Source organism: Manduca sexta, chromosome 17 (assembly GCF_014839805.1).
Source record: "Manduca sexta isolate Smith_Timp_Sample1 chromosome 17, JHU_Msex_v1.0, whole genome shotgun sequence".
In the NCBI taxonomy this organism is placed as follows: domain Eukaryota; kingdom Metazoa; phylum Arthropoda; class Insecta; order Lepidoptera; family Sphingidae; genus Manduca; species Manduca sexta.
In genome coordinates, this window is record NC_051131.1 from 7,851,700 (window position 1) to 7,872,220 (window position 20,521).

A 20,521-nucleotide genomic window follows, 5' to 3' on the forward strand; every position below is an offset into this window, starting at 1 on the left:
TAACTGAGTTTTCTCAGAGAATAGTACCGTACTTATCATCAGGAAATAAAATTATATCATCATTACTGATCCTTTTCCTTTCATGTTTCCAATAAATCGTATTCTGTGATTAAATTAACCACTCACAACTTGTGGCATAATGTACAACAATTGTCATAAAAAAACCTTAATATAATATGTTAAATTGCCGTATTCTTGTGAAAGTATTGGCCAGAATATCAATTTCTTTGGGCCATTTAATTAAATATCTTTAAGCTCATAACAGATTAAATAATCATACCATGATTAAAATCGTTCATTTATTAATTTAATATATTATTTATATTATTAACATTTCAGGTCAAATTTGCAGCCCAAGTTTTAGCCGGCAAGTGGCTACATCACTAGAAATCCAGATGAAGTCTCTGCTATCTCTCAGGATCATGATTACATAAGTTTAAATAAAGACATTGGAAATGGTTTGTTCACAGCAGAAATTCTTCTTTTATAAATAATTTGTTTGATAGTTTAAATGGTTTTGGTCATTATGGGAATAAGTTAAAACATGCTCTTTCATATAATTCGGCACATTGCATTCTGGAATGATGCTGTGAAAAGCTAGCTTCAATGCGCTTTGACGCTTCCAATGAAAGGAAAGGAAGCCTTTATCACTGAAGCATTTTGAACATAATATAAAACAATAAAACATTTGTGGTCAGATCTGCTGAGAATTGATGGTGTTAAATTTTTAAGTCTTAGACGTCTTAATCAAGATCCGATAGAAAACTTTTTTGGTCAAATAAGGGCACATGGTAATTTTAGTACAAATCCTAATTGTACTCATTTTGTATCGGCTTTTAAAACCTTGTTGATTAACAACATTACTACCGGTAAATCTTTATACACTAATTGTTCTGATGATGATGACAAAATGTTGGGAACATTAAACATTTAGTCAGCCACCAAAAATATGGTTCATACACTGATAGTCTTCAATGTAATGAAACTAACTTTATAGAAATTTCTATACCTAACGAGAATATATTCCAACATAAGTCTGTACCATATATTGCTGGTGCAGTTTGTCGTTTTGATGTCCAATTTGAACTGCAAAGATTGTGATAATTGTACAAAAGCACTATTATCTCAGAGAGTCATTTCACGAATTAATTAATTTAAGAGAATATAGTTCCAATGTAGATAGGTTATGTTATCCTTCTAATAATTTTAGTCAAATGGTCTGGCAGAGTATTTACATTATTGACAAGATGATGCCATTTCTTTGCAGTGTTTATATTTATTCTGACTTAATAAGTAATTTAATAAAATATATTGACACTACTTGGTACAACTGTAATATTCACAAAACAGATGTTATTAAAGCTTTTGGTCCTACATAGTTAGAATGCAAGTTAAGCAGTGGTGTATTAATTTTAATAATAGAATGAATAATATTGATTCAAGGCCTAAAGATATAGAAATGGAAACTCTAATCCGTGAGAAAGTCACAAAAGGATTGAGTTATAGATCTAAAAGAAGGCGTAGTTCCTAATCTCACTTAATTAAAGTTCTTCATAGTATTTTGTCCACAATTATTACGATTTTTGCAAATGAAATTGATGTTTTTTAAAGTGTATTACCCACATTTTTGTGGTTTTAAATTAGCTATTATGCTTTCTGTTTATTGTATAAAATCATAGTAGTTTTTAAAATAATCTTCATTATGGTGACTGTTAAGCAAATAGTTGTTAAAATCTTATATACATAATTATGCTTGTACAACCTAAAATGAGCCTACCAGATAATTGTCAAGTAAATAAATTACATTTCTACAAAAAGTATTATGTGTATGTTTCCCAAATTGTTCATATTTTTATTGATTTACATTGTGCAGAATTAGTAATTTTACCTTTAATTTAATATTATATTTTCATTATAATGTATTCAACATTTTCTGTATTTTGTAGCATTTTTAGTAGCAAATGTGCCATTATATGATATTGCAAAATGTTAAATTATGCATGGAATGCTTTTCGTGAGAGAATAATCATATTCAAATAAATTCTTAGTTTTGTGTTGTTAGATTAGTTATTATACCTAATGCATAGTGTATAATAGTGAATAGCTTAAGTATGGCTCTTTATATTGTGTAAAATTATAGTGCTAGTCTTCACAATTATCTTAATTTTGCTAACTGTTAAGCAAGCCGTTGTTAAAATCTCATATGCATAATTATGCTTGAACACGGTAAAAATAAAAATGTTTATGTTTCCAAAATAGTTCATATTTCTATTCATTTACTATGTACAAAAATATTAATTTTACCTTTTTAGTTAAAATCATGTTGTGAAGATAATATATCTAACATTTTTGTCCTTTGTAGTAATTTTTTCTTTCAAATGTGCCACTAGTCAGTCATTGTATTGTCATTATTTTTAATTTTATGTAAATTGTTACTGTTAAATTTATATGCAATCCAATTTTGTTTCTTGTAAGTTATTGTTGATTTATATGACAAAATATTAATAAGTGGAAGACAACCAAAAATCATGTTGTTGCATTTGCCTTTATAATATTGAATTGTAATGATGAAAATTAAAATTATGTTGGTAAATGTAAGCGGCTGAGCGGTGTGCACTATTTATGTATTTGCTTTATGCCAGTCCATGTTTTTAATCCGTGCACCACCTTATATAAGCTATGTGACTACTTTGTATACAACATCTATAAAAATATTTGGTAATTGATGACAAAAAATAAGCCGGGAGTTTCTTTCTGCGCTTTCTTCTTGAGGGTGAGTCATCTCTTAGGTAGCTAGTGAAGGCTGGTGGATTAGCTAGGTAGGGGCCTATATTGTATTCTTCGACGGCGAAGATCGTGATGCATTCCTTTTATTTTATTAAGATTATATCATATACCTTTTGTCCTGTCGGCCCGAGCTGACTTCTTTCGTTTTATCCTTTATATATCAATTATTTTTAAATTTTAGCGTCTGTAGTGACTCAGTGGTTTGTTCATTAATTTATTTGATTTGTTTTAAACGTATCATAAGTACAATAACTTTGTTTACCTATATTTTATTTTATTGAACAGAAAATGCAATTATACGGGCTGCAATTTTAAGTAAAAAATTATTTTCGCTGGCTATCGGTAGATTCTGAAATTATGGTAAATTGGGCGTGAAAAGTAATGAAAACATTACTAATAAATCTTTATATTTAGATAAGAAAAGTTGTTTTATTTTATTTGTCAATATTTTAAATGGGTAAACACGTGACACTACATTTTACGCCGTGTACTCACTGTAGCAAATCGATAACCGATTTTTTGTATTAGTGTGAAACCAGCCTAAGCACATCCTTAATTATTTAAAATCGGTATATTCGGAAAAATATCGATTTTCAATACGGCTACGTCTCTAGTACTACGGCCATATTTATTTTTCAACATAACCTGTGTGTAAGTGAGAATAATAAGGGTCATAGGTTTTCACCCGGGAAAGAAAGAGAGTTCCAACTATTCATGAATTAATTGTATAACATAATATAGACATGAAACGCATGCTAGTGTGGGTTTCCTTATCGTGTTAAAATCAATGTATGAAGTTAACCGTCTCTCTAGTTTATTGGTCTCTGTGTTCCATCATATTAGACCCATAAAAATTTACCGTAACTTTTCCTACTTTCAACTTTGACATTGGCAAAATCATCGTCTGCCAACGATGGAGCCACAATTTAAAAATTGAATTGAATTGAATGTTCCATCGCCAATCACAACAAATTGAAATTGAAATATGCCTTTCGTTGTCGGCGCTAGGCAGTGAATTCGTTATTTGTTTTCATAAACATTAACAAAGGAAAAATAGAAAAATGGTTGAGCAAGATAATACGGATTCAGTAATTTCTACCGCTAATAAAATAGATCCCACAGAATTTGATGTCACAGTCAGCGCTTTACTAATAGGTGCCGGCGCAGAAAAATTTATCAAAATATTTAAGTATGTATGAAACCTGAAAAGTTTATTTGGTTAATAATTAAAGTATTAAATACCAAATTTATATTTTTTATTGCACTTCAGCGATTGCCGAAAAACTTACATGATTGGACATTAAATTGTTCTTCAGCAGTTTAGAAAATAAGTTTTGTCTTATCTCCATAATTTTCTCTATCGTGACTTTATCACTCTTAATAAATTTATTAAAATAGAAAAATACTTGTTTCTCTTAGAAGGAAAAATATTGGCCAATCCACACTAACTGAACTCGCAGATGAAGACCTTTTAAACCTTGGAGTAGATGATCAAGAACTGAGGCAGCGAATTCTAGATGAAATAAAAAATTTGCCACTCTATGAGGAATTACCAGTGTAAGTAACTAACTAAATACTGTTAAAGAATTTGTTTTGAGAATGTACATTATCATAGTTAATATATTGTGACCCATATACTTGCTCTGAATTAAAAAAAGTATGTGGTTGCTGGACCTTCCTCAAAAACAAAGTTAGTCCTCAGTAACATTCAGTTAAAACTTGTGTGAGATTCACATGTTTTTTTTTGGTATATTTTTACTTAATATGTTACAATAGTAAATATAATAGCAAATTAAACCAACCATTTGTACCATCATGTCACCCATATAACGCCAAGCCCAGGAAAATGTTCATATTCAATTTGTAATTAGTTATTTCTTTAAAGTAGTTACTGATGCAAGTTTAGGTAGATCAATTTGTGACTCTTAACATTTTGCTGGATCACTAAAGCTAACAACATTCTATGTCATATTTTTGCACAAATTGAATTAAGTATATGTGTAACATAATTATTTGTATATTTCAGTAAAAATTTCCAATAATCCTGAAATATAAATAAAGGGCGAACCATGATTTATTGTCTTTTGTAATTTTTACCAACATGAGAACTTTAATTAAGATTTTTCCAAAATAAGTGAAATTTTATATAGACATTGTGATAGCGAGCCAGCAATTTGTTAAATTGGAGCTATGATATAAAAATGAAATATTCAAAAAATAAAGACAACTATTTTATGTGTCATGGTAGACAATAACAATTTAAGTTATTATAGTCCAGGACATCAACACTAAAGACCTGTGTTATTAACTATTAGCCATATATATGCATATTATATAAAGCAACCATTTATTTTATAGATCAAGACCGGAAAATAATCTTGGAGCTATGGAAATAATTGAGATTCTTGAAGACAGTTCACAACACTTGTACAGAATATATCTAAGCATGTTAGCAAATACTTTGGCTTTAAAAAAGGCCAACAAAGTATCAGATTATCTGCTTCACAAAGAGAAAATCGCCTCAGACATATCCCTATCTACATTGAGTGAAATTACTAATATTTTAAATTCAATGGACATTGCATTGCACACTCAGTTCAAGGTAAGCATTCCTTAACAATGGATTTATTTAGTGAAGGAACTCATCCAGGTTTGTGGTACAATTGGGGATGACTGTTTAAGATTTTAATTCCTAAGTATAAGAGAAATCAAATATGTTTTTATTTGCAACGCAAATATGAGTTTTTAAGTATGGTGCAGTACAACAATAATGGTAGCCAACTAGAATTTTTCATTCTTTGATGGTACTGGAATTATGAAATTGTATCATAATGAGATGAGATATTACTATACTAATGAGATCATTATACTGATCTTGTAATTTTTTATCTGTGTTTTAAACATTATGTTACATACAATATAAGCTCACACCTCATGCACACTTATCTCCAGTGATAAGAAAAGATGCAACTAGTACATCCTGCTATGCCGAATTTATATTTAACTTATGACGTCATTGGTTTCAAATTTAAATATTCACAAATTCATTTTTGCTGATCTGGTAATCGAACCTAAAATTTTACTATTTAATAACTATACAAATGCAGCAACATCATTTTAAGGAGTCAAATGTCGAAGTTTTTGTACCCCCTAAATATATTTCTTCGAATTGGGATAACTGGTACCTAATGATCAAAATTAATAAAAAATCCCTATAGCTATCTCCAGAGTGTTGCGATCAAACTTTATTCTGATTGTTCCATTTCCGCGATCGAGCCAGAGATATCCTGGTCTTGGCTAATTAGATATATATATTTCACTTAATTTTTAAATGTTTTATGTATTTTTTAGGTTTTGCTCAAAGAGAAAAGTAATAAAAAAACAAAGAAGCTTATTGTCGGAACTGTTGGCAGTGCAGCTATAGCAATATTGGCAATAATGTTTGTGAAATCACTAAAACAACTCTGAACATTTTTCACACCTTACCTGATATTATATTCCTACGTTTGTCAATTTAAAAACCATATTACGTATGATTAAACTTTTCATAATTTATGTCTTACTTTAATATTTATTATTCCCTGCGTGCTTAATTTTGTAAATGAAATCTTTACTTCTGCATTTCGTAAACTTGGTATAGTTCAAAATAAATCTAGAAATCATTCATAAGCTGAAAATAATGAGGACCGGATATAAATTCCCATTTCCCAGCTTACACAATAAATAAATCTAAAGGTGACCCAATTGTTTTGACCTCACCAATTAAAAAGTGTAAGGTAAATGATGGTTGATCGGGCGGCTGGCGGTGTTTGAGCAACGGGCGTGACGTCACACGCGGGGCGCTCCGGAAGCGGCCGAGCCGTACGCGCCGGCCGGTAGCGGAGTCCCGCGCTCCCTGGACCGACGATCCTGCTTATTGTGGTCGAGTGCGCCAATTGAATCGCGTGTCCGTTGCTCGCGCCCAATCGGGACGTGCCCTCTTCGACTTGCCGTATTTTGAACTTCGATTTTATTATGGCTTTACATGAAAGTGGCGATGTGTAAAAATGAATAGTTTTATATATATTTTTATTGTTCTGTTATCGAAAACTATCTGTGCGCAGGATATTTTTGAAACCGGTAAGAATACCACATTGTTTTATAAACTTTATTTATTGCTCTTGGATCTGCTCAATATTATTTGCATTTAATTGAATACATATAGGTATTTATTTCTTGGACCATTTATAAAAGCTTTCAAATTTCACGTTGACTACTAAACCAATTAGTACCGCCTATGTTATAATAAATTGCTATTCAGATATTTATAGTGTCCATTCATTAAAACTTACGGAATTTTAAGTGTCCGTATTAAAAAAATTATAATAATTGACCTAATATTTTGTTCATAGAGGATAAGTTATTGTAATCAAATCAAGGTTTAACAACCCGTAGGTACGTATTTCCCCATGGTAATCTGTGTAAAATGCTGAATAATATTTGAAGAGATTTTCACGGACAGATAAGGTACCTACTAACCTACTTAGTGGTATTTATAAAATGATGATAGGTAATATTCTATTAATTTGAAATACAGTATTAATTGCTTACAACTGACAAATCACAATACTTATAGCTGGAAAACGTTTCAAGCATTATAATAATATTAGACCTGTATTGGGATATCGGTGCTCTTTAATGTATAATGCGAAAACATGAACAGGACTAAAAAAATAACGTACAAAATATGATAAATATCTAAGTACAGTTTTCCGAAATTCTACTAATACACCTGCGTCTTGGTGCTCTAACATGTGCGCTATGACTACGCCTTAGGATCTCAAACTTATTTCGTCCAGGTACATACATCCAACATTGAGAATAAATTATTTTCTGATGATCCCCAACAAGTTACGTTATGTATGTTTTTCCAATACATAATTTGCCACCAAAGGCGCCGGGCGCGCGCAAAATGAAAGTTCAAATTTTGAAAGGCTTTTAGTATACATTTTGCAGTACCACAATGTTTCCACGTGTAAATTGGTAAACAATTTTAAGTGAAATCTGGTATTACGTTACGTAAGTATACGTATTACGTCCCCAATTTCTTCTAGACCTTTTACCCTCCCCCGCACCCCGCCATATTAAAACATAGAATCTACACAAATGTATAAAAAAGTTCTTGAATATAATTCTTGCATAAATATTTGATAAGCATTGACTCCAACTAAATAAAAAGAGAATAATATTATAAGAAGATAGATATAGAAAATAAGAAGATATTTTTTTACACCGTGGTCCGATTTAAATAATTAGTTTTTTCTAGGGTTTCGCGTAGGTTCGGAACGGTCCCAGCATGATTTAATTGGTATAGAAACCTTTGACTTTGAAGAGGCAGAGAGTAGCTCCTCAAAATCAAAAAGGAATTTGATGTTTTGTGTTGGGTTCAATAGGTAGGCTATAGTTTCAAGATACTACCGTATTTAGAACATCGTTGTTTAACCTTGAACTTCGAAAATGCACAAGAGATTTCATCGGAATCAAATATGATTTTAAGGATTCTTTTTGTGGTGGATCCAGCATAACTTTAACATACGATTATATTAAACATGTTGGTGTTTGAGTAACGAAGATACAGCAGAGAACTTATTTTTTGGATTGTAGTAGTTTTTAACACTTCATAATATGTAAGTTGGTAGGTAAGTACATAAACTAGAATACTAATGCACCAGTCAGCGGCAAGGGTACAAGGGTTGTATTTTGATATTATAGTTAACGGTCTCTATATCGGCAACGTAAAGACTTAACGATACTATTGTAATGATACCTATAATCTATACTTCTATATACTATTATATAAAGCTGAAGAGTTTGTTTGTTTGTTTGTTTGTTTGAACGCGCTAATCTCAGGAACTACCGGTCCAAACTGAAAAATTCTTTTTGCGTTGGATAGCCCTTTGTTCGTGGAGTGCTATAGGCTATATATCATCACGCTATACCCAATAGGAGCGGAGCAGTAATGGCTAATCTCAGGCACTACTGGTCCAAACTGAAAAAATCTTTTTGCGTCGGATAGCCCTTTGTTCGTGGAGTGCTATAGGCTATATATCATCACGCTATACCCAATAGGAGCGGAACAGTAATGGCTAATCTCAGGAACTGCCAGTTTGAAGTGAAAAAATCGTTTTGTGTTGGATAGCCCTTTATTTGTGGAGTGCTATAGGCTATATATCATCACGCTATGACCAATAGGAGCGGAGCAGTAATGAAACATGTTGCAAACACGGGGACAATTTATTAGTTTTGAGAACTTCCGTTGCGTGCGCTGCGTAAACGGTTAAAGTTATGCAACAATGATGTATGACGGGATTGTTCCTCTTAAAAAGTTCTAAAAAATATATTATAAAACATAGTCCCCCGCTGCATCTGTCTGCCTGAACGTGTTAAACTCAAAAACTACCCAACGTATTAAGATGAAATTTGGTATGGAGTCAGTTTGACCCTGAGAAGAACATAGGCTCACGGGAAACCACTACTTTTATAACGGAAAACTTTACCCTGAAAAACTTTATAACGCGGGCGGAGCCGCGGGCAAAAGCTAGTATATATATATATATATATATATATATATACTAGCTTACTACTATATATATATATATATATATATATATATATATATATATATATATATATATATATATAACCTATATATATATATAGGTATCATTTCATATATATACATATTATATTGAGAATAAAATTCTTTAACCTTAGATAAGATTTTTTTCCAACAACTTGCCTTTTTCGGGATTTGGTAAGACCACCTATATGACGTTATTTCACTCCTTCAATCATAAAAAGACCGCTGTTTTGAATAGCCTACTTAGTTAGAAGAATAACTCGTGCATTGGAAAGTTTAAAACAAAGGAAATGTTACAGACATTGCACACTACACATCCATTCAAACTGAAACACATTCTTGCAAATTGAGCTGGTCAAATCTCATATTATACGAAAAACATACCACCTACAAACATACGAGGTCTCGAATATCGTAGATACCGGATCAAACAGCGAGAGGTGGCGGCTCTATCGGCATAATTCTGTAACTTCCGTCGATTGGACACGCCTTATATTGGTCATTAACTCATAATAATCTTAATTTATATAATAATGTTCTAAAGCAAATGATTGATGGTACTTAACTTTCTAAAATTATGTTCCAATTGATTATAATTTGCGTGCGTATTTTAGAGGAAGCAGCTGACTCTACAATTTTATTTAATGATTTGTGACCTGTCCATATATAATGGTTCTTTTTTTGATTGATGATATGAATTACAGTGCGTACCTAAAACTTGGCTTACAAAATGTGTGTACTTAGAACTTTCAATTACGTAGTAGGATCTAGGTCATAACACCGCAACGCGCTTAGCATCTTGTAACCTACGCTAAGTTTGCTTGCTTACTGCTGTTTGGCAGCATCAATAAACAATGCGGATCCAATTTTACCAAGACGCGACTTATATGGAAACCCTATGTGCATAGTGAATTGAATCTCAAAATTTTATGCAATTTCTATCGTTAATCATGTGATCTATGCCCAGCCATAAATTAAAATGCATTAAAAATAAATGTGTATTGTAATTTTAGTGGAAGCCGTATTAGGACACAGTGCGGAACTCCCTTGTAACGTCACTGCTGAGAAAGAGGATGACAGACTAACGATACTAGCTTGGTACAAAAATAATTCTTCAACAGCATTTTACAGGTATATCTGATCATTTATATATTTATACGTCTACGTAATAGGAACTGCTTTTTATTTCTTTTTATGAATAGAATGATCAATTTAAATATAATTTAAGCACAAGTTTAAATAATTCACATTTTATAAAGAAAACTATTGAAAAGAAGACGCTATCACTATAGAAACACTCACTACTGTGATGAATGTCACTGGTTGGGAATTGTGATCCAGCTAATAAGGTACGTAGTTAATTAAGTCACGTTTCACGTCGTTTGGACACCTGTATCCTTTCTCAGTTATGAAGGTATTAGGATGCGATGTGAGCATTGTCCGTAATAATTAACGGATATGCAAAGTCCCGCAATCCACGTTTCATCAGCGTGATAGACCGTGGACGAGAGGTCAAAGTATTCCTATTGACATTGCTGGCACTGCTACCAAGCTTAGGCCCTGGGCCCGTGGCCAACAGTGGGGCATCATACACTATTGCACATATCATATTATTATATTATAGGTGTTTGTGTGTTATACACCTACTTGATACAGGGAAATAATCCAACATGAATATAATTTGTACCAGCAGTCGAGACCTCCGGGAGGGAGCAGGAATTACCTCGTCCACGCACGGTGACCGGTATCGTCTGCTCACTGCGGACTCCCTCGGCCTCGACAAGCTACAAATCATCACGGTGCGCCCTTCTGATGCGGGACTATACCACTGTTTAGCTGATTTTGCATCAAGTCCTGCCCACAAGACGTATGTCCAGCTTCTAGTCATTGGTAAGATTAAGTATATGTCTTTATTTTCGTAATTAAATTTAGAATATAATGTCATATCTCACGTAGGTGGCTAATAAATATCTTTGGAGAGAATAACCGTATATAAATAGTTCTTTAATACGTTATTACCTATGTAGAATATGTAGTACTTACATGTATGGACTCACAGACATGTAGTTAGTTATAAGTCCATTCGTTTATAGGTAAATACAACATAGATTTTAGAGTCTTTAGATAAAGGCATGATTTTCTCTGCCGTTGTTGGAAACTAACGTAATGGCTCAAATTAACGTAATGGAATGATTACAAAAGGTAGTAGGTCCTTCCTAGACAATAATATTACCACCATAATAGAGACTACATGCACATTTCTCCAAAACAAATGCATTTATATGAAGGCAGATTATATAATAATATAGTATATCCTTTATTAACCTAATTCTAAATTTTCGCCTGATATAAGTTGGGACATTCTATCAGCCCGATTATTTGCAAAGTACAGAATTTGGTGGTGGTGGCAGGTTTCTCATATGTGAGAGTGTGTTTGGGTAGGAACCACCGCAACGTCTATTTCTGTCGCCAAAAAGCAGTCTTTATTCACTGTTGTGTTCCAGTTTGAAGGGCACTGTAGCCGGTGTAATTACTGGACATAATAAGACTTAACATCTCATGTCTCAGGATGGCGAGCGCAGAGGAATACCAAACAATACTTTGTAATTCAAGGTGTTGGATGGTGTTTCTACCGTTTATTGGCGATATCGCTTACCATCAGGCGAACACGAGACGAGCTTCCCGTCAAAGCAAAAAAAATAATCAAATCAAAAAATAATTTATGGATTTTGGATTCACTAGTTGTCTCTTCACCTATCCTTTAGATGAAAGCGTGAATTATAAAACTACATGTACTTAAGTACGTACAGTACAGTAGTCTAGATAACGTTATTAATTCATATTCTCAATAAAAGATGCTTGTCCATCCAATATTGACGGCATAGTCGATCGCATCGCTATCTATTTTTGTAACAAGTCCGTAGCTTACAAACGAACAAAATGCATCGGAGTTTACCTATCCAGCGAAATAACAGCCGCGCTTCGGCTAATTGGAGGGCCGGCTAATGAGGATGCTGACAGCGCCGGAACCATTCGCTCCATTTATTAAACCATTGCGCGACGTAAACATTACAACAATATTAACATGCAAATTAGTTTTGCGTCATCGCAACCTAGTATGATGCTGTATTGTGAACGATAAAGTAATGAAAGTGAAAACAGTACATTTATATAGGCAAAAAAATATTATTGATTAGTGTGTCGATTAACCAACATAAAAACTCGACGCGACGATGGCAAACCCAAAACAATATTTATCATACGAGTTCTTTTGATTATAGAATATTTCTCTATAGATAATTGTATATAAAATTTACGTTCTGTAGTTGACATACCTACTCTTTATCAATTCCAGGAAATATAGGACATTATCTTCGTTAAACGCAGCGCATACCCCAGGTGTCTCTACATTGCATATGAACATACGTATACCTAGAGCATACCATTTCCACGCGGGTAACGTGTCATACCGCTTGTATTACTGTATGTGCTGTGTTATTTATAGCTGTATTAATCATGTTCTGTGGCAAAATAATGATATGATCCTGTTTAGTCATACATATTGGCTCTCGTTAAGAGAGGTCATTCCATATTCAGCAATTCTCAGGGTTACTTAATTAACCTATCGCCTTTTATCATTTGACGTGAACCAAGATTTAAAACTTTCACTCCCAAAAACAATTTTGTTTCTCTTATGTGTATTAATTGTGTGGTTATTGCACTTCTTTTTTTCATGAGTGAAGCTGCAATTACTAAATGAATGTTTCCTAATGGGGTGCTTGGAGCCCCTTGACCAAAGGTGCATATCTCTATCAAGGAACGTGCCTACCCAGTGTGTCTTGTGCCTAAATTTGCAGCTAATCTTTCTCTAACCATAAATTTCTAAACGGCCACTAGACCAGGGGCACTATATGTATATGCTAAGAAAGTATTGATCAGACAGCATTCCCCGGCAATCTGTAATTTTTGCGAATAGTTTCTTAAAATGTACTGAAAAATTCAGATAATGGTAGCCATGGTTTTAGATTTAAAAAAATTATAAGCCATAGAAAATTATATTACATTACACTATATTTATTACCTATAAGTTATCGAAAACGAAACAATAGATATTACCATAACAAGAGGTTGTTAGATGTAGGTTATTTATGTACTTTAACAAATAAGATTTTTTGGTGACCCTAAACGTATTATTTAATTATTCTTTTTTAAATCAACAGAACCGCCACGTGTATTGTGGGTGGTGCATGATAATAGCACAGAAATTGCAAAGGCGACCGCTGGCGTCAACGTCAGTCGAAATCTAGGACCTTACTACGTTGGCGAAACTGTTCATCTTTTTTGTGTTGCTTTTGGAGGTAATTACCCATCCTTTATTGATGACACCATATTATAATACAATTAATTCATGGTATCGTAAATAGTTGTATTACTAACGCTTCATCCTGTCGTGGGTTCGATTCCCAGGTCAGACAACGCTTTTGACATTGTATGATTTTTTCTAAAACGCTTTGCGTCAACTGGATCTTCCTGTCGGAACCCTGTCAAAGCCCAGAATAACAGACAGGCAGCAGATTATGAGAAAGATAAACCCTCTCTGCATTATGTTTGTAAAAGGTACGTACGTCGTCCACACATTGGACCGAGATGATGGCAGAGGGAACAAGAATACTGCATTAATCACTCCTAAGAGTGATTAGAAATAATGGTTCTTTTGGAGTTGTCTATTTATTAGTTTTGTCTCGTTAGTCTTATAAATACCAATAAGAGAGCAGTTTGAACATAAATTTATCTGTTTGTTATCACAAAGGTAAGCCTCAAGCCACGCTATCATGGTGGACCGAGCAACGGTTATTAAAGAACACATCAACTCCGCTGTCGGAACATCGCGTAAGGAGTGACATTATGTACGGGCCTCTCCGACGCGAGGATCACGGCCGCATACTCACATGCTACGCGCAGAACAATGAGAAAACCGCACCGCTTTCCATTGACGTCGTCATTGATATGTACTGTAAGTAGCATTGATGTTCAGACGCACGTCGTGCATCTTGGACCTTAGCTGATGCAATTTTGTATGTGACTGAACGCATAGATACCTATTTGGTTATATTACAAATTGCAATCCGATCCGACGATCTCAATAGATGTGATACACTTTGTATACGTAGACATAGCATTTTGTTTGTTACATTATTCTTTCCATTTTGAGGACCCGCCTAATTATTTATTTGTAGATGAGGTTTTAAAACAAAATTACATACTGATATATACTAAGAATGCCTGGCTGATTATAAATTTCTTAGTGAGCTTATTTTCACATCTTCATTAAGCAAATAACTAACATGTATAAGCTGCTTCGTCATATCTGATACTATCGCTAAATTAGAAAGTTATTATTTTTTGTATCGATTCATACACTGACTATATGTACCCATATATGACTGTGCAATTTGTTGACTAAATAAAACAAATCAACTAAACTTTCTATTCAAAAGGATTTCTTTAGTATTGATAGATGTATTAAACATCTATAGTACACTGGTCTTAATAGTATAATCTTTTATATCGGTCTGATAAAAAAATCAGGCCAAAAAACGTATTTTAATATCAACTTACTTTAAAACCAGTCAATAGCCACTTTCAATTAAGTTACAATTCTAAAGTACGAAGTATGAAAAAACCTATACTAATGATTATGAAGAAATATAAATAATATTTTATGAATAAAATCTTTTACATATCTGTAAAGTTCATAACATCTTACACGTCTGTAACCATAATAATACAATCGAAATAACAAGGAAATTGCTTGTTTTTTCTATGTGCCCGACGATATCCTTGGATTGTAGAAGTATCCACCTAGGTACATGCTTGAATAACTTCTGTAATGATACAATTGGTTGTCAAGTAATTCTCTAAAAATAACAACAGTTTTTTGAGCTTTTCGCGGGGAATCATGTGGTGCAGTCTGGTATGTAGTTATTTATGACGACCAGTACCACCGGAGCTGGTGTCGCTGCGCGTGGAAGACGGCGCGTCGGGCAGCGTGCAGGGCCGAGTCCGTGCTGGGGACGCGCTCCGGCTTCAGTGCCGAGTGCTCGGCGCGCGACCGCCGCCCCGCTCACGTGGCAGCTTAATGACTCACACCTCTACAATTTGGAGCAAAACGTTACCGTAAGCGCGTTTTATAAAAAAAAAAACATTTTTGAATAATACTTTTTTGATTTACTGGCAACGTACACATATTCGGAGGTCCGATTTTCAATTGATAAATTAAATCAAAATTTGTTTTTGTATCCTTTGAAACGTGAATAAATCTAAGGTAGATACTGTCTTACAATGTATAAGTACTAACTACCATGGTCTCCCTGTAATATTTAATAAATTTACTACCCGATGTTGTTAAATTTCTTCATTTCCAAAAATGCTAATCGTTAAACACTTGTAGAAAGAGCCGTCCCAGAGGTTGGTGGTCAGCGACGTTGTGTTGACTATAAGCCAAGAGCACGATGAGTCGCGGATAACCTGCTGCGCGCCAGCCTATTTGCGAGGGAATGACAGCTTTATATGTGCACAAGGCCTGCCACTTACTGTTTTATGTGAGTTTTAATTTGCAAAAATATATTTTTGCATGAAATGCAGACTAAGATTGAGTCTGCATTTTCTACTTATTACAAGACCATAAACTAAAATAATAGTATTAAATTTTGATGCATCTCTAATACAGATTTATAAACTCGTGCACACAGAAGGTAGCGTTTAAAAAATAATGTACTGGGTTGCTAAATTATTTACACAGTTTCGCTATAAAACATAATATGTGGGTGCGCCTTATGAGATCACAACATGATTATACCGCTGTCAAACTATAATTGCATCGTAAACTAGTTGTCCTGTTTATAATGATGACACATTATGAATGATTTGTTGAATTAATCAATTAAAAATCTGTTTCAGATGCACCTATATTAAAAATAGAAGTAGAGGCGGATGTAGATAACGGCACCTTGGCAGTTGTCAAAGGTTCGGATGTATCATTGGCATGCAATTATAAAGCCAATCCATCAGTGTACCAACTCATTTGGTTTCATGAGGTATTTCCTTTTAAAATGTTATTTTATCACTTCTAGCCAAAAAGGTGCGCACTGTTTAGAAATATCTTGCTTTATAAAAATCCAAACTGAAATATTTTATTAATCTTTATATACTTAAGTAATACTGTTATGAATTTCAGGATGATATTTTGTCAAACGTGGATACTGATAAAATTCAAGGAGTTCTAGACCTAGTGGACGTTAAGGAATCTGATGCGGGCGAGTATGTTTGTGCTGCGACAAGCGACGAGGGCTCCTCCTACAGCGAACCTCTAATCATCGATGTTACATGTAAGAATTTACCACTAAACTAACACTTTTACTGAAAATGTAAAAAACGTACTGCAGTTTAAATATATTACAAGTATAATTTTCAAATACATTACACTAAAATCTGAAGATTGACCTAGAGTTAAGGAAATTTAAAAGTTTATGTACAAACTTGTTCGCTCTCTGTTAGCAAAATTATTGTTATTCCTAATATTAAGTTATACACATTTGAATTAATAAATAAATTGATATTTTTTTATTCAGTTAACCCAAGTATACTAACCGCACAACTTTTTAGCGATACTGCTGTATATTTACATAACGTAAGCAAATGACGAAATAATATATTCCAGACCCAACGTACTGCGAAAACGACGGTACAATCGAGTACGGTGTAGGAGAAAACGAGTCTATAAATTTGACGTGCATCGTGAAGGGGAATCCCGAGCCGTCGGCCTACCGCTGGGTAGTAGTCAATGAATCCGTTAATGCCAGTACGCTCCGGAACCATCCTCACACTACGCTCGAGACGGAAGACAACACTTTATTATTTCAACGGCCAAATGACACTTCGTATAGTAAGTTATTTACACTTGAACGATGATTGAATGTAATACGATGGATAATCTTAGTATTTCTTTTGACCGGACATTTACAGGGGTCAGGTGTGGATGTTTATTTGCACGCCACTAACGAGTTTAATGTTTAATAATCATTCATTAGTTTCAGTAAAATTAAGTTTAAACGTCTTCTTTAGCGTTCTGCTACCTAAGTTAAAATTAGTTCGGCAGTTTGACCAAAAAATAATTAGACATAAATACTTTCGCATTCGTATCAGGTTTTATATATTAAGAAGTAGATATATTTAAGTATTAATGGAATATATGTATTATAAACATATAAGTACGTTTATAATACTGATCGTTCTGTTTTCAGACACTATTTTCTGTTGGGGACTGAACAACATTCCTTCGAAAGGCTCACCACACACTCCGTGCTCTTTCTTGGTGACCGACGAGACAATTCCACGTCCACCTACAAATTGCGCAGCAGTAAAAACTAGAAATCAGGAAATTATGGTCACTTGCGAGAAGGGACACGATGGTGGTCTACCACAGGTTTGTGTAAACTTATAGCCAAATTTTTAATCTCATTACTGGTAAGTATCTAATGTTTTTTGGCGTGTGTCATGTTTAACAATCCAGGAATAAACGCCCAGACCGAATGCATTTGATTATATAGATAAAATAATTTTATATGTTGATTTTGTTTTCTTTACAGAAATTTAAATTTATTGTAAAGGAAACTGATTCAGAACAACATCTAGTATCAATAACTAACGTGGAACCAGAGTTCATGATACCCGACCCAAAGCAAGAAAATTACAAATTCGTTGTAATAGCTTTTAATGATAAAGGAGAAAGCGCTGAAGTGGAACTTGGCCGAGATGATATTATTATTGAAAGTGAAGGTAAGCGTCGTATAACTTAGATCTACTTTTAAAAATAAGATAATTATCACAAAGAAATACTTATATATTTTTGTTTGTATCGACTTATCATTTTCACTAGAGCGCATAACTTGCCAAATGTCAGCCCCAATTAGAATAGACTAGAATTTATGTGTACGTAATCATATCACTTACCCTCGCTTTACCGTTTCGTTTCTTAGCAATAAAAAATATGATCAAGCAACAAAAGTGATATTAATGATTCATGTAAATTGCTACTATACCAGAAACCCGGAGCGCGGTGGCGAACATAACGACGCTGGCGCTGGCGCTGTGCGGCGGCGTGGCGCTGGTGGCGCTGGCGGCGTGCGGCCTGGTGCTGTGCGCGCACGAGCGCGGCGAGGCGGCGCGCGCGCCCCGCCCGCCCCGCCCGCTCGACGCACATCCGCCGCTCTGCGCTTACACCACTGAGGGTGATTTTTTTAACATTTCCGATAAAATGAAAAGTGTCAGAATTATATAAGTTACTAGCTTTTGCCTGCGGTTCCCCAAACGTAGCTTACAGCATTCTCACTCCTATTAGAAATAAAAAGTGAAAATCGGTTTAGTAGTTCCCGGGATTAGCGCGTTCAAAGGAACACTCTTCAGCTTTATTTATTAGAATAGATACTTACCTGCACGTAAATAATTTGGTAGGTACCTTCATCAGTGTCCGTTCATTGATATATGAGGAAAGCAACAAAATTCTAATTGAAACACTCCTTATGTATAATTAAGTATTCAAATTACTTTTAAACAGCCAAAGGTGAGTGCAAAATTTTGAAGTTTTTATTATGTGAGTCGCGAATATCACTGCTTTACACTGATTTCTAAAGTAATTCAACGCAATCACACGAGGTCCGTCCGAATAAGTAAACCCTAAGCACATTTTTATTCCAACATATTCTATAAAAAGGCATAATATTTAACGCTATCTACAATTCAGCTGATTTTCGATCCTAGCATTTTCTAATCTTTTTTCTTTCAAATACATATTTATACAATAATTATAATTTCCAGAATCTAATTGCGAGACGTACCATGACAGTGATGATGGAAGCGAGTACAATGTGCGGCGCACAGACTCATTTCGGAAGGCAGTCTCGAAATACCCTTCAAAGAATTTCGACGTTAGAAGAACCAGTTCCATGCATTCGGCGCGTTACATGCACGACGTGGAACCAGAAATGGTTAACAAGTGTCATGAAATCCGACGCAATCCGAATTGCAGAGTGCATTCTTTGCAAAATATCAGTAGAAAGAGGGAAATGGATGCAATGGGCGATCACTTTGTTTTGCATTTACCTCCTGACACTAACTACAACACTCCAAGACCGGTAAGAGATAAAAAATATTTTAGGGTAGTTCTAAAATATCCTCCGACGGTTTATATTTTGACGATACCCACCAGTTACTTACCTTTACCTATTCAAGTTATTGACGATAATTAAAAAAATAACCGCTTCAATGGCTTTTTGTTACAGATGAACACATTCTATACGATGCCAAGAAAAATGCGCCATAAACTAGCAAAAGAACTAAGCGACGAGAATTCTGAGATAACACAATCGGACGGGTTTTCGTTGCCTCCACCTCCCGACGAATTTGGTACTTATCGAGCGGCGACGAGAATCAGAGATATACCAAAATATTCACCTACTTACACAACGGTTATTAGAAAAAATTCCACTGGGAAAGACCCTACAAAATACCAACAATATAGTCCTCAAGTGCTTGCACCAATGAACACGGTAGGCTTGCCGACCATTAGTGGAGCACCCAACAGCGTGTATACTTACTCCGACGATGACCATCGAGGGCATCAGGTAAATACGAACCCTTTCGAAGAAGACTCTCCGTAGTTTGAAATTATTATTGAATTATTACGATGATTATTTTCCATCAATTCTCAAGGGCATGCAGAATACGGCAGCCACATCTAGCAACCTACTCTATCAAACACGCAATGCTTAGAAAATCCGGCGTACAATAAACAACGTGTCAACCCTATACCAGACTTACGCAATAAGTTATTCAATAATGTAAGAAAACAATAAAACAGTATTCAATTACAAGTTTTTATTTACAAAAATAGAAACCGTATTTGTACCTACATACTTAAATTTTATTTCCACTCGTATAATAAAAAAAAACGGAAAGCAACAATTAATTTTTATATCACTGCCATTGTTATCATTATAATATGAGAACAGAATAAAATAATGTCAGACTATACCAAAGAAACAATTATTATAGGTT

At 34.2% G+C, this 20,521-nt stretch overlaps 1 protein-coding gene across 1 annotated transcript; it reads left to right on the top strand.

Annotated features, from left to right (window-relative positions):
• The first annotated feature begins 3,448 nt into the window (after window positions 1–3,448).
• On the top strand, window positions 3,449–20,494 carry LOC115443138. Its single transcript, XM_037439649.1, is given in 20 exon segments — window positions 3,449–3,976; window positions 4,207–4,344; window positions 5,146–5,389; window positions 6,139–6,906; window positions 10,420–10,537; window positions 11,100–11,296; window positions 13,627–13,764; window positions 14,217–14,420; window positions 15,406–15,522; window positions 15,525–15,583; window positions 15,858–16,008; window positions 16,367–16,503; window positions 16,644–16,794; window positions 17,127–17,351; window positions 17,710–17,891; window positions 18,055–18,244; window positions 18,511–18,696; window positions 19,283–19,599; window positions 19,747–20,088; window positions 20,177–20,494. Coding segments are annotated over 17 exon segments (2,847 nt in total). The 5' UTR covers window positions 3,449–3,976; window positions 4,207–4,344; window positions 5,146–5,389; window positions 6,139–6,833; the 3' UTR covers window positions 20,237–20,494.
• Window positions 20,495–20,521: the final 27 nt, after the last annotated feature.